Below are 27,158 nucleotides of genomic sequence, written 5' to 3' on the forward strand. Positions count from 1 at the left end.
TTATTGTAAATGATCAAGAGCTAAGTGTTCAATTGAAGCTTTGCATTTGTTGTTGTTATTGTAAATGATCATTAGTGCTAAGTGTTCAATTGAAGCTTTACATTTGTTGTTGTTATTGTAAATGATCAAGAGCTAAGTGTTCAATTGAAGCTTTGCATTTGTTGTTGTTATTGTAAATGATCATTAGTGCTAAGTGTTCAATTGAAGCTTTGCATTTGTTGTTGTTATTGTAAATGATCATTAGTGCTAAGTGTTCAATTGAAGCTTTACATTTGTTGTTGTTATTGTAAATGATCATTAGTGCTAAGTGTTCAATTGAAGCTTTGCATTTGTTGTTGTTATTGTAAATGATCATTAGTGCTAAGTGTTCAATTGAAGCTTTACATTTGTTGTTGTTATTGTAAATGATCAAGAGCTAAGTGTTCAATTGAAGCTTTGCATTTGTTGTTGTTATTGTAAATGATCATTAGTGCTAAGTGTTCAATTGAAGCTTTGCATTTGTTGTTGTTATTGTAAATGATCATTAGTGCTAAGTGTTCAATTGAAGCTTTACATTTGTTGTTGTTATTGTAAATGATCAAGAGCTAAGTGTTCAATTGAAGCTTTGCATTTGTTGTTGTTATTGTAAATGATCATCAGTGCTAAGTGTTCAATTGAAGCTTTGCATTTGTTGTTGTTAGTGTCAATGATCATTAGTGCTAAGTGTTCAATTGAAGCTTTGCATTTGTTGTTGTTATTGTCAATGATCATTAGTGCTAAGTGTTCAATTGAAGCTTTGCATTTGTTGTTGTTATTGTAAATGATCAAGAGCTAAGTGTTCAATTGAAGCTTTACATTTGTTGTTGTTATTGTAAATGATCATCAGTGCTAAGTGTTCAATTGAAGCTTTGCATTTGTTGTTGTTATTGTAAATGATCATCAGTGCTAAGTGTTCAATTGAAGCTTTGCATTTGTTGTTGTTAGTGTCAATGATCATTAGTGCTAAGTGTTCAATTGAAGCTTTGCATTTGTTGTTGTTATTGTCAATGATCATTAGTGCTAAGTGTTCAATTGAAGCTTTGCATTTGTTGTTGTTATTGTAAATGATCAAGAGCTAAGTGTTCAATTGAAGCTTTGCATTTGTTGTTGTTATTGTAAATGATCATTAGTGCTAAGTGTTCAATTGAAGCTTTACATTTGTTGTTGTTATTGTAAATGATCATTAGTGCTAAGTGTTCAATTGAAGCTTTGTATTTGTTGTTGTTATTGTAAATGATCATTAGTGCTAAGTGTTCAATTGAAGCTTTACATTTGTTGTTGTTATTGTAAATGATCATTAGTGCTAAGTGTTCAATTGAAGCTTTGCATTTGTTGTTGTTATTGTAAATGATCAAGAGCTAAGTGTTCAATTGAAGCTTTGCATTTGTTGTTGTTATTGTCAATGATCATTAGTGCTAAGTGTTCAATTGAAGCTTTGTATTTGTTGTTGTTATTGTAAATGATCATTAGTGCTAAGTGTTCAATTGAAGCTTTACATTTGTTGTTGTTATTGTAAATGATCATTAGTGCTAAGTGTTCAATTGAAGCTTTGCATTTGTTGTTGTTATTGTAAATGATCATTAGTGCTAAGTGTTCAATTGAAGCTTTGTATTTGTTGTTGTTATTGTAAATGATCATTAGTGCTAAGTGTTCAATTGAAGCTTTACATTTGTTGTTGTTATTGTAAATGATCAAGAGCTAAGTGTTCAATTGAAGCTTTGCATTTGTTGTTGTTATTGTAAATGATCATTAGTGCTAAGTGTTCAATTGAAGCTTTACATTTGTTGTTGTTATTGTAAATGATCAAGAGCTAAGTGTTCAATTGAAGCTTTGCATTTGTTGTTGTTATTGTAAATGATCATTAGTGCTAAGTGTTCAATTGAAGCTTTACATTTGTTTTTGTTATTGTAAATGATCATTAGTGCTAAGTGTTCAATTGAAGCTTTACATTTGTTGTTGTTATTGTAAATGATCATTAGTGCTAAGTGTTCAATTGAAGCTTTACATTTGTTGTTGTTATTGTAAATGATCATTAGTGCTAAGTGTTCAATTGAAGCTTTGCATTTGTTGTTGTTATTGTAAATGATCATTAGTGCTAAGTGTTCAATTGAAGCTTTGCATTTGTTGTTGTTATTGTAAACGATCATTAGTGCTAAGTGTTCAATTGAAGCTTTGCATTTGTTGTTGTTATTGTAAATGATCATTAGTGCTAAGTGCTCAATTGAAGCTTTGTATTTGTTGTTGTTATTGTAAATGATCATTAGTGCTAAGTGTTCAATTGAAGCTTTGCATTTGTTGTTGTTATTGTAAATGATCAAGAGCTAAGTGTTCAATTGAAGCTTTACATTTGTTGTTGTTATTGTCAATGATCATTAGTGCTAAGTGTTCAATTGAAGCTTTGCATTTGTTGTTGTTATTGTAAATGATCATTAGTGCTAAGTGCTCAATTGAAGCTTTGCATTTGTTGTTGTTATTGTAAATGATCATTAGTGCTAAGTGTTCAATTGAAGCTTTGCATTTGTTGTTGTTATTGTAAATGATCATTAGTGCTAAGTGCTCAATTGAAGCTTTGCATTTGTTGTTGTTATTGTAAATGATCAAGAGCTAAGTGTTCAATTGAAGCTTTACATTTGTTGTTGTTATTGTCAATGATCATTAGTGCTAAGTGTTCAATTGAAGCTTTGCATTTGTTGTTGTTATTGTAAATGATCATTAGTGCTAAGTGTTCAATTGAAGCTTTGCATTTGTTGTTGTTATTGTAAATGATCATTAGTGCTAAGTGTTAAATTGAAGCTTTGCATTTGTTGTTGTTATTGTCAATGATCATTAGTGCTAAGTGTTCAATTGAAGCTTTACATTTGTTGTTGTTATTGTAAATGATCATTAGTGCTAAGTGTTCAATTGAAGCTTTGCATTTGTTGTTGTTATTGTAAATGATCATTAGTGCTAAGTGTTCAATTGAAGCTTTACATTTGTTGTTGATATTGTAAATGATCAAGAGCTAAGTGTTCAATTGAAGCTTTGCATTTGTTGTTGTTATTGTCAATGATCATTAGTGCTAAGTGTTCAATTGAAGCTTTGCATTTGTTGTTGTTATTGTAAACGATCATTAGTGCTAAGTGTTCAATTGAAGCTTTGCATTTGTTGTTGTTATTGTAAATGATCATTAGTGCTAAGTGTTCAATTGAAGCTTTACATTTGTTGTTGTTATTGTAAATGATCAAGAGCTAAGTGTTCAATTGAAGCTTTGCATTTGTTGTTGTTATTGTCAATGATCATTAGTGCTAAGTGTTCAATTGAAGCTTTGCATTTGTTGTTGTTATTGTAAATGATCATTAGTGCTAAGTGTTCGATTGAAGCTTTGCATTTGTTGTTGTTATTGTAAATGATCATTAGTGCTAAGTGTTCAATTGAAGCTTTGCATTTGTTGTTGTTATTGTAAATGATCATTAGTGCTAAGTGTTCAATTGAAGCTTTGCATTTGTTGTTGTTATTGTAAATGATCATTAGTGCTAAGTGCTCAATTGAAGCTTTGCATTTGTTGTTGTTATTGTAAATGATCATTAGTGCTAAGTGTTCAATTGAAGCTTTGCATTTGTTGTTGTTATTGTAAATGATCATTAGTGCTAAGTGTTAAATTGAAGCTTTGCATTTGTTGTTGTTATTGTCAATGATCATTAGTGCTAAGTGTTCAATTGAAGCTTTGCATTTGTTGTTGTTATTGTAAACGATCATTAGTGCTAAGTGTTCAATTGAAGCTTTGCATTTGTTGTTGTTATTGTAAATGATCAAGAGCTAAGTGTTCAATTGAAGCTTTGCATTTGTTGTTGTTATTGTAAATGATCATTAGTGCTAAGTGCTCAATTGAAGCTTTGCATTTGTTGTTGTTATTGTAAATGATCATTAGTGCTAAGTGTTCAATTGAAGCTTTGCATTTGTTGTTGTTATTGTAAATGATCATTAGTGCTAAGTGTTCAATTGAAGCTTTGCATTTGTTGTTGTTATTGTCAATGATCATTAGTGCTAAGTGTTCAATTGAAGCTTTGCATTTGTTGTTGTTATTGTAAATGATCATTAGTGCTAAGTGTTCAATTGAAGCTTTGCATTTGTTGTTGTTATTGTCAATGATCATTAGTGCTAAGTGTTCGATTGAAGCTTTGCATTTGTTGTTGTTATTGTCAATGATCATTAGTGCTAAGTGTTCAATTGAAGCTTTGCATTTGTTGTTGTTATTGTAAATGATCATTAGTGCTAAGTGTTCGATTGAAGCTTTGCATTTGTTGTTGTTATTGTAAATGATCATTAGTGCTAAGTGTTCAATTGAAGCTTTGCATTTGTTGTTGTTATTGTAAATGATCAAGAGCTAAGTGTTCGATTGAAGCTTTGCATTTGTTGTTGTTATTGTAAATGATCATTAGTCCTAAGTGTTCAATTGAAGCTTTACATTTGTTGTTGTTATTGTAAATGATCAAGAGCTAAGTGCTCAATTGAAGCTTTGCATTTGTTGTTGTTATTGTAAACGATCATTAGTGCTAAGTGTTCAATTGAAGCTTTACATTTGTTGTTGTTATTGTCAATGATCATTAGTGCTAAGTGTTCAATTGAAGCTTTGCATTTGTTGTTGTTATTGTAAATGATCAAGAGCTAAGTGTTCAATTGAAGCTTTGCATTTGTTGTTGTTATTGTAAATGATCATTAGTGCTAAGTGTTCAATTGAAGCTTTACATTTGTTGTTGTTATTGTAAATGATCATTAGTGCTAAGTGTTCAATTGAAGCTTTGCATTTGTTGTTGTTATTGTAAATGATCATTAGTGCTAAGTGTTCAATTGAAGCTTTGCATTTGTTGTTGTTATTGTAAATGATCATTAGTGCTAAGTGCTCAATTGAAGCTTTGCATTTGTTGTTGTTATTGTAAATGATCATTAGTGCTAAGTGTTCGATTGAAGCTTTGCATTTGTTGTTGTTATTGTAAATGATCATTAGTGCTAAGTGTTCAATTGAAGCTTTGCATTTGTTGTTGTTATTGTAAACGATCATTAGTGCTAAGTGTTCAATTGAAGCTTTGCATTTGTTGTTGTTATTGTAAATGATCAAGAGCTAAGTGTTCAATTGAAGCTTTGCATTTGTTGTTGTTATTGTAAATGATCAAGAGCTAAGTGTTCAATTGAAGCTTTACATTTGTTGTTGTTATTGTAAATGATCAAGAGCTAAGTGTTCAATTGAAGCTTTGCATTTGTTGTTGTTATTGTAAATGATCATTAGTGCTAAGTGTTCGATTGAAGCTTTACATTTGTTGTTGTTATTGTAAATGATCAAGAGCTAAGTGTTCAATTGAAGCTTTACATTTGTTGTTGTTATTGTAAATGATCAAGAGCTAAGTGTTCAATTGAAGCTTTACATTTGTTGTTGTTATTGTAAATGATCAAGAGCTAAGTGTTCAATTGAAGCTTTACATTTGTTGTTGTTATTGTAAATGATCATTAGTGCTAAGTGTTCAATTGAAGCTTTACATTTGTTGTTGTTATTGTAAATGATCATTAGTGCTAAGTGTTCAATTGAAGCTTTGCATTTGTTGTTGTTATTGTAAACGATCATTAGTGCTAAGTGTTCAATTGAAGCTTTGCATTTGTTGTTGTTATTGTAAATGATCAAGAGCTAAGTGTTCAATTGAAGCTTTACATTTGTTGTTGTTATTGTAAATGATCAAGAGCTAAGTGTTCAATTGAAGCTTTGCATTTGTTGTTGTTATTGTAAATGATCATTAGTGCTAAGTGTTCAATTGAAGCTTTGCATTTGTTGTTGTTATTGTAAACGATCATTAGTGCTAAGTGTTCAATTGAAGCTTTGCATTTGTTGTTGTTATTGTAAATGATCAAGAGCTAAGTGTTCAATTGAAGCTTTACATTTGTTGTTGTTATTGTAAATGATCAAGAGCTAAGTGTTCAATTGAAGCTTTGCATTTGTTGTTGTTATTGTAAATGATCAAGAGCTAAGTGTTCAATTGAAGCTTTGCATTTGTTGTTGTTATTGTAAATGATCATTAGTGCTAAGTGCTCAATTGAAGCTTTGCATTTGTTGTTGTTATTGTAAATGATCATTAGTGCTAAGTGTTCAATTGAAGCTTTGCATTTGTTGTTGTTATTGTAAATGATCATTAGTGCTAAGTGTTAAATTGAAGCTTTGCATTTGTTGTTGTTATTGTCAATGATCATTAGTGCTAAGTGTTCAATTGAAGCTTTACATTTGTTGTTGTTATTGTAAATGATCATTAGTGCTAAGTGTTCAATTGAAGCTTTGCATTTGTTGTTGTTATTGTAAATGATCATTAGTGCTAAGTGTTCAATTGAAGCTTTACATTTGTTGTTGTTATTGTAAATGATCAAGAGCTAAGTGTTCAATTGAAGCTTTACATTTGTTGTTGTTATTGTCAATGATCATTAGTGCTAAGTGTTCAATTGAAGCTTTGCATTTGTTTTTGTTATTGTAAATGATCATTAGTGCTAAGTGTTCAATTGAAGCTTTGCATTTGTTGTTGTTATTGTAAATGATCATTAGTGCTAAGTGTTCGATTGAAGCTTTACATTTGTTGTTGTTATTGTAAATGATCATTAGTGCTAAGTGTTCAATTGAAGCTTTACATTTGTTGTTGTTATTGTCAATGATCATTAGTGCTAAGTGTTCAATTGAAGCTTTGCATTTGTTGTTGTTATTGTAAATGATCATTAGTGCTAAGTGTTCAATTGAAGCTTTGTATTTGTTGTTGTTATTGTCAATGATCATTAGTGCTAAGTGTTCAATTGAAGCTTTGCATTTGTTGTTGTTATTGTAAATAATCATTAGTGCTAAGTGTTCAATTGAAGCTTTGCATTTGTTGTTGTTATTGTAAATGATCAAGAGCTAAGTGTTCAATTGAAGCTTTGCATTTGTTGTTGTTATTGTAAATGATCATTAGTGCTAAGTGTTCAATTGAAGCTTTACATTTGTTGTTGTTATTGTCAATGATCATTAGTGCTAAGTGTTCAATTGAAGCTTTGCATTTGTTGTTGTTATTGTAAATGATCATTAGTGCTAAGTGTTCAATTGAAGCTTTGCATTTGTTGTTGTTATTGTCAATGATCATTAGTGCTAAGTGTTCAATTGAAGCTTTGCATTTGTTGTTGTTATTGTAAATGATCATTAGTGCTAAGTGTTCAATTGAAGCTTTGCATTTGTTGTTGTTATTGTAAATGATCAGTAGTGCTAAGTGTTCAATTGAAGCTTTGCATTTGTTGTTGTTATTGTAAATGATCATTAGTGCTAAGTGTTCAATTGAAGCTTTGCATTTGTTGTTGTTATTGTAAATGATCAGTAGTGCTAAGTGTTCAATTGAAGCTTTGCATTTGTTGTTGTTATTGTAAATGATCAGTAGTGCTAAGTGTTCAATTGAAGCTTTACATTTGTTGTTGTTATTGTAAATGATCATTAGTGCTAAGTGTTCAATTGAAGCTTTGCATTTGTTGTTGTTATTGTCAATGATCATTAGTGCTAAGTGTTCAATTGAAGCTTTGCATTTGTTGTTGTTATTGTAAATGATCAGTAGTGCTAAGTGTTCAATTGAAGCTTTACATTTGTTGTTGTTATTGTAAATGATCATTAGTGCTAAGTGTTCAATTGAAGCTTTGCATTTGTTGTTGTTATTGTCAATGATCATTAGTGCTAAGTGTTCAATTGAAGCTTTGCATTTGTTGTTGTTATTGTAAATGATCATTAGTGCTAAGTGTTCAATTGAAGCTTTGCATTTGTTGTTGTTATTGTAAATGATCATTAGTGCTAAGTGTTCAATTGAAGCTTTGCATTTGTTGTTGTTATTGTCAATGATCATTAGTGCTATTTAAGTGAAGAACTTGGCTTTTAACTTTTTAATACTTGACGGTATTGCTTTTGAATGCAGTTTGGAAAACTGCTTGATATTGTTGCACGTGTGTTTGATTGTGAAATAGGCAACAATTCTTCCTGGTGTTTTTGATGCTTTCTGATGCTTGGGGCACATGTTTTCTGGTTGTGTTTGGACATCAACTCTCCTTGTATTTTGAAATTGACTGGTTTTGGTTGTGCACTTCTTTGGCAGTAGTAAGGGAACATTTGATAACATTGTAAAGCGCCAGGGACTATATGTAATATGCGCCTTTTCTGATATTGTAGTGCGCAATTGCGTTTTAGTGCGCCATTCTTAAAGTTGCTGGATATTTTGGGCAGCATTTTAAGGCACAGTTGCGTAGTCTATTTTCAAACAGGCTTGGATTGAACTCTGGAAATATATTTGGAAACGTCTTTGTAAAAGTCTTATGCACAATCACGTGAGATCATAAGGTATTACAAAAGAACAAATATACTATGTGAATTCATAACATAGAATACACAGTCTAATACAAATTCCTGTTTTATATTCATAGAAACGTGTAAATACGTTTCTTAAATGCTTATTGAGAGACAAACTGTTTGAAGCGCCATCACGCCTAAAAGGTAATCAGAAGTAGTAGAAGACATAGTGTTGGTATTGCTAGTAGTCTAAAGAGTTTTTAGGGCATTCTGTGCTTATCAACCTCTGTATATTTTAGGAAAAGTTACAAGTTGTTCGCTGTGTCAAATTCCAGAACCTGGCTGGCCCAGACGGCACACACCCTCTTCTTGGCAAAGCGTGAAGAGTAGCAGTCTCTCTTTCTTGTCTCTCATCTCAAATCCCCTTCTTCCCTCTTTGGGCACCTGCCAGTGTTGTAAATTAGCAGCTGTAGGGTTAGCATTCGCTGAAGCTACGAGTTTTTCAGCGGTATGTTGACCAGTTTTAGGAGGCCATCTTATATTCACGGCCTCATTATTAGCAACTGCACTACCTCGTGGTCACCATGCTCTTTGTCCTACCTCTTCGCCAGTTGACCACATGGTCTGCCCAGCAACAGGCTATATTTAGCCCGTGGTCAAGGCCCGCGCATGGGCCATCGAACCGCATCTGTTATTAATCGATCACCATTGAAAGATGTTTTTCCAAACTGGTCAAGTTGTTAAACTCCTCCCACATGCTGGATGTGTCCAACAAATGTCCTTATATGTACATAAAACCGTCTTATGTGTGTACCGCCCATTTTTCATATTTGTGTGTATGTATAAAAGAACCATGTGCCTTCTGTTCGGTGTGATACTTCTTGCATTACCGAAGGGTGCTGTTTGAATGTACCGCAACTCCATGGGGTCCTAATAAACATGTCTTTTGTATTCCAGTTTCCGTGCCAACTTCTATCCTATGACAATAAGAGTTACTTGCGGCATATGTAGGCTCACTGAAACTCAATACGTCAAATTGGCGCCCGAATAGGGACTCATCGGTGACTCGGATGCACTAAGGACTGGCCGAGGCATCTGCGGCGTTTTCCCCTTCTTTCCGATCTGGCCTTCCAGGCGGCGCCGGTCCTCGACTGAGATCTCGATTGTTGGGTTGCTGTGCAGTGACCGTTTGGTCGATTCGGGAACTTGGCAGTTGGAATCTGGACGGTTGAAATGATCGGTAAGCTTTTGATTGGTAAGGTAGTCTATTGACACTTACTGTGGCTTTTTGAATCTGTATGCGTTAGCTAACATTTGGATCTATGATTTGTATCATATGTGGAGGGCACCTCACATAGACAGGTAATGTGGAGATATTTCTCTGACTTTATGTTTACTTGAACGGCACAACGTATGTGAAATACTTTAAGTGCTACTTTTGTATACTATTGCATATTTTACAATATTTCTGACATACCTGTCCTTAGCACACTTCGGAAGATGTGTTGCGTTTGTAGTGGTACCAGTTTACGATTAAATGAATCACAGGGGACACCTAATAGGGAAATGTATGTTAAATTTGGAATTCCTCCTATAATGTATAGTACGTTATGGCATCGATACACTAGAAAGGATTCTGAGTTACGCTGGCCAATGCATGGGTCATTTGATTTACAAAAGGTTCAGTACGTGGAGCAGTGTTTGTTTGAGAGTCCGTCTAGACAAGATATGTTTGATTGTGTGCGTATGTGGGAGAAAGCGGTGCGTGAGCGAATGAAGCGTGAGCAGGCCTTAGCTGATAAAGAGAAACGGAAGGCTGCCCATGTCAAAGCTTTACAGCTACAGGAGAAAGAAAATAGTGAGCAACAAGAGAGGGAGAAAGGGGAGCATAATTTGCAGATTAATGGTCAATTCCCTGTTCGACGCCCTCTTTACCCTGTCCTTAATAATATACCCAATGATTTTTCATTATTAGATCGTTCTCCACCACCGTATGCGATGCCTTCGGCCCCGGATGCCGGAGAATCCTCTGAAGATCGGGACAAGGCGCGGGACACTCGTTCCATGCTTTCTGCCTCCCGTGCTTCTGAGTTACGATCCATCGCTCGTAAAATTAGCCTCAATACTGCTTCTGCCCCATATGTTTTAGCGGGTATGAAAGGGTGGTCAGAAAAGGAGCAGTTATATTTTATGGAACATTTGGCTGAAGAGGTTATTGAACGATTTAGGAAATATTTGCTTGTGTTGGAACCTAAAGATGCAGCAGATGATTATCAGAGATTGCGTAATGCTGTTTTTGTTCTCACAGAGACACCCGATTTTGTCCGTCGTCTGATTAAGGTAGGAGACTCCGCAACGCAACTATGGGAGGAGAAGAAGGCGGTGGATCCAGCTGTGCTTCAGTCGTCAGCTGAAAAGTGGAAGCTTCTATCTTCGGATCAGATAAGAGTCACGTAATACACGCAAAACCAATGCGGGAAGCCGCACCTTTGTATATTCCTCCTAAAGGCAATGGGATGGATGATAATAAACTGTCTGCCGATGCAAAGGGTTATTTTATTTATAATTGGGTTTATATTCCATGGAATAGAGTGGATGTTATGGCCATTAAGAATTCTTTGCCTGATCCGTGGAAAAACTCAGCAGCCTTTTATGAAGAAGTCGAGGGTGTTATTAGTTCCTGTGCCATGACATTAAATGACATCGATTTATTTTTAGGGTTAATATTACCCCCTGATATGTGGCGGACTATTCGTAAAACTAATGATCGAGTCAATTTGGGGGGAGATTGGAATGATCTGGAACAAGCGGATAGGGATAGGGAGCCTGCACGTAAACCGTGTAAATTAATTCTAGATCTTCCAGCAGCTATTTTGACTGAATAGAAATTACTCATCCCGCCTAAAAAGATTGATTGGACTATGTTAGCTTTGTGTAAACAGAAGGCAGATGAATCAGTGTCGGATTTCTTTACGCGCTTCGAGGAAGCTTTTCATGATTTTAGTGGGCAGTCATTTACAGATAACACGGGTAGACATCTATTTGTTGATAAATATGTAGCAAACCTTTTACCGGAAATTGCTAAGCGCTTGAAAGCTAGTGAAAGTTCGTGGACCACCGCGTCTCCCACTTTCCTTTTAACTATGGCTCAGTATTATGAGCGGCAGGAGCTAGAGGCCAAAGAAAATGAAGATAAAAAGACCAAAGATCTAAAGACAAAGATTATGATGGCTCAGGTTTATGCCCCACCTGCTAGAGGAAATGATAGGGGCAGACATGGGTCTTATGGCCCGCCTTATTCTCGTCCTGGTTTATCTGCAGATCAGTGTGCATACTGCAAACAGTTTGGGCATTGGATCTCAGATTGCCCTGCGTTGCGTGCCCAGAAAAACCAACGTGGCCGAGGCCAATCTAGAAACAGAATAGGATATTCAGGCCCTAGAGGGAGTACGAATGATCGTGCTAGGTTTGAATCCAGTGGGCGTAGACAAGATGGGTATAATACCTTTGATAGGCGGAACCAGTATCAAATATCTGATTGTATGCCTCCTGAATCTCAAGATGCTGCTTATGCATAGGATTGCCTAGGATGGGGTGTGGAATCGGTTGAAGTTCCAGTAGATCAGAAAGGTCCATATATTACTGCACATGTTTTGGGTTCTACTGATCGGTTTCTGGTTGATACAGGAGCTACTCGTAGCGCCTTGTCTAAATAATTGGTTCCGAGGGTTCCCCTGTCTGGCACAATGATTACATCGATAGGGTTCTATGGAACACCTTCCCTTAGCCCACGGTCACAACCACTTCCATTCTACATTGATAAGTTTACAGCTCCCTGTCCGTTCCTGTTGTCTCCAAATACACCAGACAATATTGTGGGTCTTGATATGTTAAAACACTTTAGGGCTACAATACGCTGCTCTCCTGAAGTGGTGCGCATCATTTTGAATGAGAACCATCCTATGGCTGAGAGATCATGCCTTGTTAAGGAAGATGCTGCATTAGCTTCACTCCCAAGTGTATTGTGGGCCACTTCCGATACTGATGTAGGGCAGATGGTTATTCCCCTGGTGCATATTAGTGTCAAGGAGGGCGCTTTGTTGCCCAGGGTGCCACAATATAAGATTTCACGAGAAGGAGAAGAAGCATTGACACACATTATTAGAGATTTGATTGAGGTTGGAGTTGTGTAAGAAGTACCCTACAATGTCTGCAATAGCCCCATTCTTCCTATATTAAAGAAAGACATTGATACTAGGACTTATCGTTTTATCATTGATTTAAGGGAGGTAAATAAAATTGTGTTGCCCCAATATCCTGTGGTTTCTGATATAACTACACTGCTTAATTTGGTTCTAACCACAGCAACTACGTTTTCCGTTATAGACCTGAAGAATGCTTTCTTTTCGATCCCTATTCATCCTGATAGCCGATATTTATTCGGTTTCACCTTGAATAATCGATCCTATAGATTTTGTAGAGTTCCTCAAGGTTATACGGAGAGCCCAAGTATTTATAGTCAGGCATTGAAAAGGCAGTTGGACTCTTTCGAGTTACCGACAGTAGTGGCTCTCATTCTATATGTTGATGACATATTATTGGCAGCCGATACGCCTGAACAATGTGAGGAGAGTACTTTATCTTTGCTCTCCTTCCTTGCCACGCACCACCATAAAGTGTCATTGAAGAAATTGCAATATTGTAGACCAAAGGTGACCTACTTAGGTCATCTTCTGTCTAAGGAGGGACGTGTACTAACACCAGATCGTATTCAAGCAATATTAGATACACAAGTGCCTTCCACTCAGAAGGATGTTTGTGCCTTCATTGGTCAGACTTAATTTTTTAGACAATGGATATTAGGATTTTCCCATATTGTAAAACCTTTGTTAGCACTTTTAGCGAAAGATACCCCAATCCCCTTATCCTGGACAGATGAATGTCAGATTGCCTTCCGTCAGTTAAGACATGCTCTTTGTTCTGCACCGGTGTTAGGCACACCAGATTATACGAAGGTCTTTACACTTTATGTACATGAGAAAGATGGGTGCGCATTGTCAGTTTTAGTGCAGACACATGGTGACAAACAGCGTCATTGCGCATACTTTTCAGCAGTACTTGATCCTGTTGCACGAGGGTTACCTGGGTGTTTTCGATCAGTTGCAGCAACAGCTCTATCTATACGACAGAGTGAAGGAATAGTTTTGTCACAAAAACTGATGGTGCTAGTACCCCATGCGGTAGATGCTTTGCTGAACCAAACAAAAACAGAGCATTTAACTAGTGCCCGTCTAACAGGATATGAGTTAACGTTGCCGGCGCCTCATATTACTTTGAAGAGGTGCGCAACTTTAAATCTAGCTACTTTGCTGCCATATCCTGCATCTGAATCTCAGTCAAAAGAATCACATGATTGTATTTTTCTTACTGAGGAACAAACAAAGGGTCGCATTGACTTGCAAGATACGCCCCTTCCAGATGTCTATGGGGAACTGTGGGTTGATGGGTCATTTTTGAAGCTGCCAAATGGTACGACTTCCGCAGCCTATGCAATCACTATACTCGAGACAGTGGTAGAAACAGCTCGCATACCACAGAAGTCGGCTCAGCCAGTTGAGCTAATAGCACTGACAAGAGCATGCGAGCTTAGTGCTGGGTTGTGTGTAAACATTTATACAGATAGCCGCTATGCCTTCGGAGTAGTGCACGATTTTGGTCTGCTCTGGAGGGAGAGGGGATTTTTAATATCACATGGGATACAAATAATGCACGGAGAATTGGTGCACAACCTTTTAACTGCATTAACGTATCCAAAGAAGATAGCAATAGTGAAATGCAGTGCACATAAAAAGGTGACTGATAAAATAGGGCAAGGTAATGCTCTTGCTGACCAAACAGCTCGTGAAACTGCGAGGCGACAAAATGTTACCCCCATGTACGTAGTAAAATCTCAAGCTGAGCGATGGCATGATGCTAGAGAGGAAGTGTTAGACATACAGAAATCTGCTTCTGAAGCAGAACTCGAGCAGTGGTCTAAAGAAGGGGTACTGGATGATGAAGGTTGTTGGCGCAGCAAGGATATGGAGAAATGGAAATTACCTGCGGCCTATTTACAACCGATGGTTCAAATGGCTCATGGACTGGCACATGTTGGAGCTCTCGCAATTACTAAATTGCCTGCACGAGTCTGGGAGCATCCTGAGATTGCCAGTACTGCTAAGAGAGTAGTACAGTCCTGCTTGATTTGCTTGCAGCATAATCCTGGAAAAGGGACACCCACCCCTGCGGGAGGGTTCGCTCCACCGACCGCCCCATTTGAAGTACTACAAATGGATTACATTCAACTTGAGCGCTGTAACAATTTGAAGTACGTCCTAGTAGTGGTATGCGCTTTCAGTAAGTGGATAGAAGCCTACCCTACAAAAGATAATACAGCACTGACTACAGTGGACCTCATTTTGTGGGGAAAATTGTGGAGTATGTCCTGAAAGGATTAGGAATAAAACAAAAATGTCATGCTGTATTTCACCTGCAGTCAGCAGGATTGGTGGAATGATACAATGCTACTCTGAAGCTAAAGCAAAAATTGTGGCCTCTACTTCCTTGAAATGGCCAGATGCACTGCCTCTGGCATTATTGTCTATAAGATTGATACCCCATTCGCGATCTGGTCTTATGCCCTATGAGGTGGTGTTTGGGAGGCCTATGAATATTTGGGGAGTTCCTAAACCACGCTCCATACACAATATACCTTGTATATTGATGAATGACTATCTGGCACGCTTAACAGATAATTTACTTTGTATTCATCAGCAGGTTCGAGAAGCTCTTCCAGACAGATCTACGGGTGAGGCTCATGATCTTCGACCTGGCGACCACGTGATGATGCGGTCATTTGAATGGTCGAGCAGTCTAGAGCCGAGGTGGTGTGGACCGGAACAGGTCCTTCTGGCAACAAGAACAGCAGTTGGAGTGACCAACCGGAAAAGGTGGATACATACTGCTGCTGTGTTTCCCCCGACCAGGTGAAACCTGCTGTGTTGACCGATTACCGAGACATCTTGGACACGGAGAAGAGTCCAGCCATCACGCCTGACAAATCTGAGGAAGTCTTCCCGGACCACACTACTCCTGGAACATTGAGATACCATCTGAGACCAAGAAAAGAATCTGCTGTGAAGAAGACTGGTTGAGCTACCGCCCGGTGTTAGTGAAACGGAATGCCGAAATGGCAAGGGGGGGGAATAAGCCTCGCCTAGTGTAGTAACACCCGTCTTGACCTTTGGTGAAGAAATAAAAAGCTGCCCCTTGGGCTCAGCGCTCATTTGCTAAGCTTTTTCTAGACAAATTTGTTCATGTTGCTGTCAACATGAAGGACAAGAAGATTATTTGTGTTTTAGGTTTTCCTGTTACCATGATGGTCATAGCAACAACAGCTTGGTTTGCAGAAAGAGTGGCCCCAGCACAAGAATATTTGGTTGTCACTACTCCCGCTCCTCCTGAGCACTTTCATTTTACTCTTCCATACCATGAACAAACGCACAGACACTTTCATTCAGATGCTACATTATACGCACAATACTACTAACACTACAAACTGTTGGGTGTGCGGAATGTTACCAGGTCATCAAAAGGAAGGAGGAATGCCTCTTATTCCTCTCCCTTTTTCCTAAAATGGTTCCTGCTATGCTTGGTATGCACTTTTGTTTACCTTACGATGGCCATCAAAGGGTGGGCTTCTTTTTCGCCTCAACCAAGTTTGTCATCAAGATGAAGATAGAAAGCCACAAACGGAAGGGACTAGATTGGAGTGGGAAGAATACCGACCGGACAATGCCTCCTCGCCACATATCTTTACCAAGACAAGAACAACAAATGTGACTGATTTATTTTTAATATCTGTTTCTAAAGCTAAAGCAGAACTATGTTTTAAAAATGAGGGAACAATTCCAGTTGGGGAAAGTGAATGCACTACCGTTCTGGCATTTGACGGAAAGAATAATATTACATTTGTGACGTTGCATAATACATTCTTTATCTGTGGGAATAGAGGCTATCACCGGCTACCAATGGGATGGTCAGGAATATGTTATGTGTCGTTTTTACTGCCCCCTGTGTTTATAGCATCCGAAATGTATCATAAAAACTTTGTATTATTCAATGAATTGTTTGTAAATAGAGTTAAGAGATCTATAAGCATAGATAATGTGGACCAGACAGACACATCACTACAACAGTATGTTGATATCAATTTAGGCATTTTTCCTTTTGCGGGTGCTGCTTTGAATAGTAGGAAAGTAAGACGATTAACACGTATTGCGGAAGCTGTTGCTAATCAAACTGCTATGGCATTAGGGAATATTACTGAGGAGCTTCAAATTACTCGGATTGTAGCGCTCCAGAACCGAATGGTTCTAGATGTCATATTAGCTGATCGGGGAGGTGCATGCCACATTATCGGAAGTAGTTGTTGTGTATTCGTACCCGATAATTCACCCTCAGTATATGGCGCAATTTCTAAATTACATAAAATTGCTGCAGATATTCATCCTGGGAACGGTTGGATATGGACATTGCTCACCACTTGGGGTTGGAGACTATTGACAATTCTATGTGCAATAATTGCTATATTCTTTACCCTTTGCTTATGTTTGCAGTGCAGTCCCACGCTATGTTCCGTTTATATTACTGCCTGCATCTCTTCCAAGAGAAATATAACTGAGATAAAAGCTCAGCAAATGATGAACCAAGAAATAGATAAAATAATGCTTATTGATATTAATGATGTATACCAGGACTATTCAAGATATGGAGTGAGCTTCAGCTAAATGCTAAAAGGATCGTCTGTTGTAAATTAGCAGCTGTAGGGTTAGCATTCGCTGAAGCTACGAGTGTTTCAGCGTTATATTGACCGGTTTTCGGAGGCCATCTTATATTCACGGCCTCCATTATTAGCAACTGCACTACCTCTTGGTCACCATGCTCTTTGTCCTACCTCTTCGCCAGTTGACCACATGGTCTGCCCAGCAACAGGCTATATTTAGCCCGTGGTCAAGGCCCGCACATGGGCCATTGAACCGCATCTGTTATTAATCGATCACCATTGAAAGATGTTTTTCCAAACTGGTCAAGTTGTTAAACTCCTCCCACATGCTGGATGTGTCCAACAAATGTCCTTATATGTACATAAAAACATTTTATGTGTGTACCGCCCATTTTTCACATTTGTGTGTATGTATAAAAGAACCATGTGCCTTCTGTTCAGTGTGATACTTCTTGCATTACCGAAGGGTGCTGTTTGAATGTACCACCACCCCATGGGGTCCGAATAAACATGTCTTTTGAATTCCAGTTTCCGTGCCAACTTCTATCCTATGACAATAAGATCTACTTGCGGCATATGTAGCTCACTGAAACTCAATACGACACCAGAGCTTCTGTTTTTTGGTCAGCAGCACTGAGAGGTGTTCAGTGGGGGTTGAGGAACTTCATAGTTCCTGGAGACGGACCTGCTTTTCAGGTGAGTGGCTAGACTCACATTTAACAACTGCACTTTTGAACTTCTGTTTGGGAATCCTGTAAGAGATTCATTGTGTCTATTGAAGGGGGGATGGGAGTTACCTCTCAAACCTCCCAAACAGGATATTGTGGACTATGTACTTGGTCTCCGTTCCAGGATGGCAGAGTATATGAATAAGGCCACCAAAAACCTTGAGGCTAGCCAGAATTGCAAAAGGCATGGCATGACTAAAAGGCTGTGCTGACTGTTTACCAGCCAGGGCAGAAAGTGTGGGCGCTGGAGCCTGTGGCCCCAGCAGCCCTCTAGGACAAGTGGAGTGCCCCCCATACAATTGTTGAACAGAAGCGAGATGTTACCTATTTGGTAGACCTTGGAACTCCCAGAAGCCCCCATAGGGTATTCCATGACAACAGACTGAAACCATATGTTGACAGGGCAGACATGGGCTTGCTCATGGCTACTGATGAGGGACAGGAGGAAGAGAGTGACCCTATCCCAGACCTGCTCTCTCAGAACCCTGATGATGGTTCAGTTGATGGTGCAGCCTTGGCAGGCAGCATTACTGCTCAGCAGCAAGCTGATTGCAGACAGGTGCTCAATCAGTATAGGAACATGTTCTCACTGACTCCAAGTCAGACTACCTGGTGCACTCATGAAGTGGACACTGGGGACAGTCTACCTGTTAAAAGTAAGATTTGCAGGCAACCTGATCATGTCAGGGACAGTATCAGGCCTGAAGTCCAGAAGATGTGGGATTCGGGAGTTATTGAACCCTCAGAGAGCCCTTGGGCTAGTCCAGTAGTCTTAGTCCACAAACCTCACACCCAGGGCAATGGGGCGTTAACTGTTAACACACAATGTTAGGTGCGGGGTAATAGTGTTCAGGGAAATAAGGGGAAGAGGAGTATTCATTTTAGGGTATTATTTGGGGGGGTTAGAGGTATGTATTTCTTTTTAGGACTGAGTATTTTTTTCAGGGTACTTATATATATCAGCGCTTTATCTGTGCATGCACAGTGTTAGGATCGTGATGTTAGGGTTATAGGGAATAAGAGTAGGAAGAGTATTAAGTTTGCAAGTTTTATTATTTTTTGATGTGTTATTAGTTTTAGGGGTTGTTGCTATTTATGTTTTAGGATTTTTTTGTTTACAGGTTTTTTAGTAGCTGTACAAGTAGCGTGCTAGAAGTGGAATGTTAAGGCTACAGGGGTGCGGATATTCAGTCTTTGAATAGACTCATCACATCAAATCCAGACTCCACATCCTTCAGCATCACCAACATCGACAATCCCAGCCTCCACATCCTTCAGCATCATCAACATCAACAAACCCAGAATTCACATCCTTCAGCATCATCAACATTGACAAACCTAGCCTCCACATCCTTCAGCATCATCAACATTGACAAACCCAGCCTCCACATCCTTCTGCATCATAAACATTGACAAACCCAGCCTCCACATCCTTCACCATCATCATTGACAAACCCAGCCTCCACATCCTTCACCATCATCAACATTGACAAACCCAGCCTCCGCATCCTTCTGCATCTTCAGCATCGACAAACCCAGCCTTCACATCCTTCACCATCAACATCGACAAACTCAGCCTCCACATCCTTCACCATCATCAACATTAACAAACCCAGCCTCCACATCCTTCTGCATCATCAACATTGACAAACCCAGCCTCCACATCCTTCACCATCATCAACATCGACAAACCCAGCCTCCACATCCTTCAGCATCATCAACATCAACAAACCCAGCCTCCACATCCTACAGCATCATCAACATTGACAAACCCAGCCTCCACATCCTTCACCATCATCAACATCGACAAACCCAGCCTCCACATCCTTCGCCATCGACATCGACAAACCCAGCCTCCAGATCCTTCAGCATCATCAACATTGACAAACCCAGCCTCCACATCCTTCACCATCATCAACATCGACAAACCCAGCCTCCACATCCTTCAGCATCATCAACATCGACAAACCCAGCCTCCACATCCTTCACATCATCAACATTGAAAACCCAGCCTCCACATCCTTCTGCATCATCAACATTGCCAAACCCAGCCTCCACATCCTTCACCATCATCAACATTGACAAACCCAGCCTCCACATCCTTCTGCATCATCAACATTGACAAACCCAGCCTCCACATCCTTCAGCATCATCAACATTGACAAACCCAGCCTCCACATCCTTCACCATCAACATCGACAAACCCAGCCTCCACATCCTTCACCATCATCAACATTGACAAACCCAGCCTCCACATCCTTCTGCATCATCAACATTGACAGACCCAGCCTCCACCTGCATCACCATCATCAACATTGGCAAACCAGCCTCCAAATCCTTCTGCATCATCAGCATTGACAAACCCAGCCTCCACATCCTTCACCATCATCAACATTGACAAACCCAGCCTCCACATCCTTCTGCATAACCATCATCGACAAGCCCAGCCTCCACATCCTTCTGCATCATCAGCATCAACAAACCTAGCCTCCACATCCTTCGTATCATCGACATGCACAAACCCAGCCTCCACATCCTTCGTATCATCGACATGCACAAACCCAGCCTCTACATCCTTCAGTGTCATCGGCATGCACAAATAAAGCCTGCACATCCACAGTAGTTGCCCACAAAACAGGTCCCTGCAGCATTTTGTGCTTCGCAGTGAAGTTCAAGTCCCATCGAAGTGAGAAGTCTCTTCCCGGGGTTCAGAATCCTATTAATCGTCTGCGTGGAAGCATCACATACCTGAAGTCTCTCCTGGAACCTCTTGGGCTTCATGAGGATCCGAAACTGAAAATGAAACAACACTTATTAATATCAAGGCTTTCACAGACAAGTAGAGTAATCCAAAACTAGTTTCCACTTTAAAGTGATTTCATGAATTATTCTTAGGTTGCGGTAATGTGGGATGTGAAGTAGCCATCAAAATCTTAAACAGAATGTGCATGAATGGTTCATTTATGTGCCAGGGTTTATTACGGAGATATTGATTATGATGGGCTCAAGGCTTTGTCAATTACTTGAACATGGTAGGGGGTGGGGGTTGGGCTCTTGAATAGCCAACACCCATTGGCTAATCAAGATGTACCCTCCGATGAGGGAAGGAAAGGGTATCAGCCATCAGACAGATACCACATCAATGCTAGGATGTAATAAATGGAATAGAAAGGTGTTCCTGAACACTGTGGAACTGATGCTAGAGTTACAACAGGATATACCAATATAGTATACAACTTATCAGTTAAAAACAACCTGCATGAGAGGACCAGCTACAAAATTATCACAAGAGGTATGTTATTTCTAGAATGTTCTAATGGTGGGGATGCCAGCCACTGAACTTGCGGTTCCCTGTCTGGTTTACAATGGGAACCACTGAGTTTTCTGACAACTGAGTCTCAGATGGCTCTTACATCATCAATCAATTAATCAAGCAGGGTTCTTCTAAAGCGCGACTACTCTCCAGTTAGGGTGTCAAGTAGGCCTGGGCCTGCCCAGAGTTTTCGGAGTGCCGCTACGAGGAACTCCGCAAAGTGCAAAACACTCTCCGCCACACTACAGAGTACAATAGAAAAATGCAGTTTGCAGTGATTTTCAGTGCTGGATGCTTGTCCGCACTGTGCAGTCATGACAAACGGCACCGTGCACAGCTCAAGCGGGCGCTGCTTTCTTTTCTGCCGCTTGAGTAGATTTTTTCTCAAACTGGCAGCTTCTCAACGCGAGCGGTCACAAGCATACGTGACCACTCGCAATGAGAAATCAAACCCCCCTCCATCCCCCCGCCCCCGCGTTGAGAAATCTCGCCTGGAGGTTGATTTTTCACACTCATGCTTGCCAACGTGATGTTGATGATCACGGACTAGGAAAAATATCCCCGGGAGGTGGATTTTACTTGCTCGCCAACTTGACATTGACGAATGTGAGCGAGGAAAAAAACTACGATCCGCTACTCGGATATGCAGAGGCAGGGAGTTCCAGGTCTTTGCAGTGAGTAGGAGAAGGATTTTCCTCCAGCCGTGGTCTTGTCGATCCGTGAGATAGTCGCCAGGGCCCATTGGGTGGAGCAGAGAAGTCTAGTGGGTGTGTGGAGGGAGAGGTGGCGGTTGAGGTATACAGGTTTAGCATTGTGGAGGGCTTTGCAGGTGTGCGCGAGGAGCTTGAAGGTAAATATTTTTTTGATCCGGAGCCCGTTTGGGTTTTTCTGGTAATTGGTGATGTGACTGCAATGGGGGATGTACAGGGTGAGTCTGGCAGAGGCATTCTGGATGTTTTGTAGTTTCTTTAGGAGCTTTTTGGTGGTACTGGCGTAGCGTGCATTGCTGTACTCCAGTCTGCTGATGACAAGTGCATGGGTGACCATTGTCCTGGGCACGGTGGGGAACCACTTGAAAATCTTCCAAAACATATGGAGCTTGTGAAAGCAGGAGGATGAGATGGCATTGATTCACAGAGAGTGAGGAGTCCTGGATGATGCCAAGGTTGTATGCATGGTCCATGGGTGTGTGGTGGGTTCCGAGTGCCGTGGGCCACCATGAGTCATTGATTCATAGAGAGTGAGGAGTCCTGCATTATGCCAAGGTAGCATGCATGGCCCATGGGTGTGTGGTGGGTTCCGAGTGCCGTGGGCCACCATGAGTCATTGATTCATAGAGAGTGAGGAGTCCTGCATTATGCCAAGGTTGCATGCATGGTCCATGGGTGTGTGGTGGGTTCCGAGTGCCGTGGGCCACCACGAGTCATTGATTCACAGAGAGTGAGGAGTCCTGGATGATGCCAAGGTTGCATGCATGGCCCATGGGTGTGTGGAGGGTTCCGAGTGCCGTGTGCCACCACGAGTGATTGATTCATAGAGAGTGAGGAGTCCTGGATGATGCCAAGGTTGCATGCATGGTCCATGGGTGTGTGGTGGGTTCTGAGTGCCGTGGGCCACCACGAGTCATTGATTCACAGAGAGTGAGGAGTCCTGGATGATGCCAAGGTTGCATGCATGGTCCATGGGTGTGTGGTGTGGGTTCCGAGTGCCGTGGGCCACCACGAGTCATTGATTCCTAGAGTGAGGAGTCCTGGATGATGCCAAGGTTGCATGCATGGTCCATGGGTGTGTGGTGGGTTCCGAGTGTCCTGGGCCACCACGAGTCATTGATTCAAAGAGTGAGGAGTGCTGGATGGTGCCAAGGTTGCATGCATGGTCCATGGGTGTGTGGTGTGGGTTCCGAGTGCCGTGTGCCACCACGAGTCATTGATTCATAGAGCGTGAGGAGTCCTGGATGATGCCAAGGTTGCATGCATGGTCCATGGGTGTGTGGTGGGTTCCGAGTGCCGTGGGCCACCACGAGTCTTTGATTCATAGAGTGAGGAGCCTGGATGATGCCAAGGTTGCATGCATGGTCCATGGGTGTGTGGTGGGTTCCGAGTGTCCTGGGCCACCACGAGTCATTGATTCACAGAGTGAGGAGTGCTGGATGGTGCCAAGGTTGCATGCATGGTCCATGGGTGTGTGGTGGGTTCCGAGTGCTGTGAGCCACCAGGAGTCATTGATTCACAGGGTTCCGAGTGCCGTGGGCCACCACGAGTCATTGATTCACAGAGAGTGAGGAGTCCTGGATGATGCCAAGGTTGCATGCATGGCCCATGGGTGTGTGGAGGGTTCCGAGTGCCGTGTGCCACCACGAGTGATTGATTCATAGAGAGTGAGGAGTCCTGGATGATGCCAAGGTTGCATGCATGGTCCATGGGTGTGTGGTGGGTTCTGAGTGCCGTGGGCCACCACGAGTCATTGATTCCTAGAGTGAGGAGTCCTGGATGATGCCAAGGTTGCATGCATGGCCCATGGGTGTGTGGTGGGTTCCGAGTTTCCTGGGCCACCACGAGTCATTGATTCACAGAGTGAGGAGTGCTGGATGGTGCCAAGGTTGCATGCATGGTCCATGGGTGTGTGGTGGGTTCCGAGTGCTGTGAGCCACCAGGAGTCATTGATTCACAGAGTGAGGAGTGCTGGATGGTGCCAAGGTTGCATGCATGGTCCATGGGTGTGTGGTGGGTTCCGAGTGTCCTGGGCCACCACGAGTCATTGATTCACAGAGTGAGGAGTGCTGGATGGTGCCAAGGTTGCATGCATGGTCCATGGGTGTGTGGTGGGTTCCGAGTGCTGTGAGCCACCAGGAGTCATTGATTCACAGGGTTCCGAGTGCCGTGGGCCACCACGAGTCATTGATTCACAGAGAGTGAGGAGTCCTGGATGATGCCAAGGTTGCATGCATGGCCCATGGGTGTGTGGAGGGTTCCGAGTGCCGTGTGCCACCACGAGTGATTGATTCATAGAGAGTGAGGAGTCCTGGATGATGCCAAGGTTGCATGCATGGTCCATGGGTGTGTGGTGGGTTCTGAGTGCCGTGGGCCACCACGAGTCATTGATTCCTAGAGTGAGGAGTCCTGGATGATGCCAAGGTTGCATGCATGGCCCATGGGTGTGTGGTGGGTTCCGAGTTTCCTGGGCCACCACGAGTCATTGATTCACAGAGTGAGGAGTGCTGGATGGTGCCAAGGTTGCATGCATGGTCCATGGGTGTGTGGTGGGTTCCGAGTGCTGTGAGCCACCAGGAGTCATTGATTCACAGAGTGAGGAGTGCTGGATGGTGCCAAGGTTGCATGCATGGTCCATGGGTGTGTGGTGGGTTCCGAGTGTCCTGGGCCACCACGAGTCATTGATTCACAGAGTGAGGAGTGCTGGATGGTGCCATGGTTGCATGCATGGTCCATGGGTGTGCGGTGGGTTCCGAGTGCTGTGAGCCACCAGGAGTCATTGATTCACAGAGTGAGGAGTGCTGGATGGTGCCAAGGTTGCATGCATGGTCCATGGGTGTGTGGTGGGTTCCGAGTGCCGTGGGCCACCATGAGTCAGTGATTCACAGAGAGTGAGGAGTCCTGGATGATGCCACGGTTGCATGCATGGTCCATGGGTGTGTGGTGGGTTCTGAGTGCCTTGGGCCACCACGAGTGATTGATTCATAGAGAGTGAGGAGTCCTGGATGATGCCAAGGTTGCATGCATGGTCCATGGGTGTGTGGTGGGTTCCGAGTGCCGTGGGCCACCACGAGTCATTGATTCATAGAGAGTGAGGAGTCCTGAATGATGCCAAGGTTGCATGCATGGTCCATGGGTGTGTGGTGAGTTCCGAGTGCCGTGGGCCACCACAAGTTGTTCCAAGCAGAAGGGATGGAGCCCTGGATCAGGACTTTGGTCTTGTCTGAGTTGAGCTTGAGGCAGCCGTCCTTCATCCAGGTGGCGACTGCCTTCAGCACGTTGTAGAAGTTGCTCTAGGCGGCTGTGGACTTGTCTGAGGGAGAGAATCATCAGGTTGTCGCCTGTGTAGGAAATGATGTTGAGTCTGTGGCTTCGGACGATGGCTGCAAGCAAAGCCATGTAGATGTTGAAGAGGATGGGGCTCAGAGCGGACCCCTGGGGCACTATACAGCTGATCTCTGTGGGTTCTGAGTAGAATGGTGAAAGTCTGACTCTGTGTTTTGACGGTGGGGAGAGAGTGGATCCATTTTAGGGTCTTGTCACGGATGCCGGCATCGTGGAGTCTGGTGCAGAGGGTGTGATGGGAGACGGTGTCGAAGGCTGCCGAGAGGTCCAGTAGGATGAGGGCTGCAGTTTTGCCTCAGTCGGGGAGGGTGCGGATGTCATCTGTAGCAACAAGGAGGGCAGCTTCGGTGCTGTGGTTGCTTCTGTGGCCAACATGGAGAAGTCTGGGATGTGGTTCATTTTGATGAACTCGGAGAGTTGGGTGTTGACCTTCTCGATCACTTTGGTTGGGTAGGGGAGCAGAGAGATAGGTCTCTAGTTATTGAGGTCCATCGGGTCTGCAGAGGGTTTCTTCAGCAGGGGGTTGATATCTGCATGTTTCCAGTCTTCGGAGAAGGTGGCGGACCCAATGGAGCAGTTGATGGTGCGGTAGTGTTGGGGAGCGATGGAGGTGCTGGCTCTGTTGGAGATGTGGGAGGGCAGTGATCTGAGTAGGCTCTGGAGGGGATGCTCTTTATGATACAAAGGATATATTCAGAGGTGAGGATGGTCCAGTTGGGCAGGGTCTGCTGGGGTTTGGAGCCATTGGGTGCAATGCTTATTCATGGATTTTGGTTGCAAAGCTGTCGCAGATCTTCTTGACCTTGCGGTGGAAGAAAGTGGAGAGGTTGTGGCAGAGGTCTTGAGGGGGGAGAATGTCTGCTGGCTCTGTGCTGGGTTTGACGAATTCTTTGACCATGGTGAAGAGTTCTTTGCTGTTGAGTGCATTGGCATTGATGTGTTTCTGTAAAGCAGATTTCTTTGCTTATGCTGATGAGGTGGTGTGCAGTGATGGCGGTTTTTGAAGGTTGCATGGTCTACCAAGATCTTGCTACTCCTCTATTTTTTCTCGAGCCGGTTTCAAACGCGCATGGATTCTTGGATTGTGGGAGAAAATCAGCTGGTTATCTTGGAGGGCTGCATGCCTGAGGGTTCCGTGAAGGGATACAGTGTGTGGGTGCAGTTGGAGATCCAGCAGTGGAGGTTGCGTGTTGAGGCGTTGACGTTCGTGATTGTTGGTGGTGGAGTTTTGCTGAGGGTTGTGGTGAGATGGTCTTCGGTGACTTTTTTCCAGCTTCTGTGAGGATGGCGGAGCGCATGGTACTGTAAAGTGAGTTTGGGAAAGGAGGCATGGACGCAGTGGTGGTCGGTCCAATGTAGCTCAGAGGTGCGGCTGACGGAGATGTTGTTGCTCTTGGAGAAGATGGGGGTGGAGCGTGTATCCTGCTGAGTGGGTTAGAAGGTGACCAGTTGCTTGAGTCCGGTGGTGGCAAGGTTCTCCAGCAGGGAAGAGGTGTTGTGGTCGACTAGGTGTCCAGGTGGAAATTGACATCACCGAGGAAGATGTAGCCTGTTGAGGCAAGATCACGATGAGCGATAAAGTCGGCTATGGCTTTGCTGAAGGATGAGATAGGGCCTGAGGGTCTGTAGACGAGGGTGCCAGGGAGGGTGGTGTTTGGTTGGTCTGGATCTGGAAGTGGAGGTATTCCATGTCGTATGAGTGGTCATCTGGGGCTGAGGCAGGGTTCATCCATGTTTTTATGAAGAAGGTGACGTCGGGGAAGATGGAGTTGAGGCGTCTGGGGTTGAGTACGTTGAGGGTATTGGTGTTGCAGAAGTAGGAGCCACGAGAACCAAGATCCCTGTTGGTGGGCGCTGTCCCGGCTTGGACGGGTGAAGGTGGGCTTGTCTTTGGTATGACCGTGCAGCTGCTGGCATTAAG

General features: G+C 42.0%; 1 protein-coding gene across 1 annotated transcript in view; it reads right to left on the reverse strand.

Moving 5' to 3' along the window:
- LOC147736956 (NACHT, LRR and PYD domains-containing protein 3-like) overlaps positions 1-27,158 on the reverse strand; it is a 409,027-nt gene that overhangs the window by 375,221 nt on the left and 6,648 nt on the right. The window contains exon 2 of the mRNA XM_086922388.1: positions 20,618-20,662. Coding sequence (XP_086778514.1) covers positions 20,618-20,662 — 45 coding nt within the window. The remainder of the gene's footprint in view (positions 1-20,617; positions 20,663-27,158) is intronic.

Source organism: Lissotriton vulgaris, chromosome 1_1 (assembly GCF_964263255.1).
Source record: "Lissotriton vulgaris chromosome 1_1, aLisVul1.2, whole genome shotgun sequence".
Lineage (NCBI taxonomy): Eukaryota > Metazoa > Chordata > Amphibia > Caudata > Salamandridae > Lissotriton > Lissotriton vulgaris.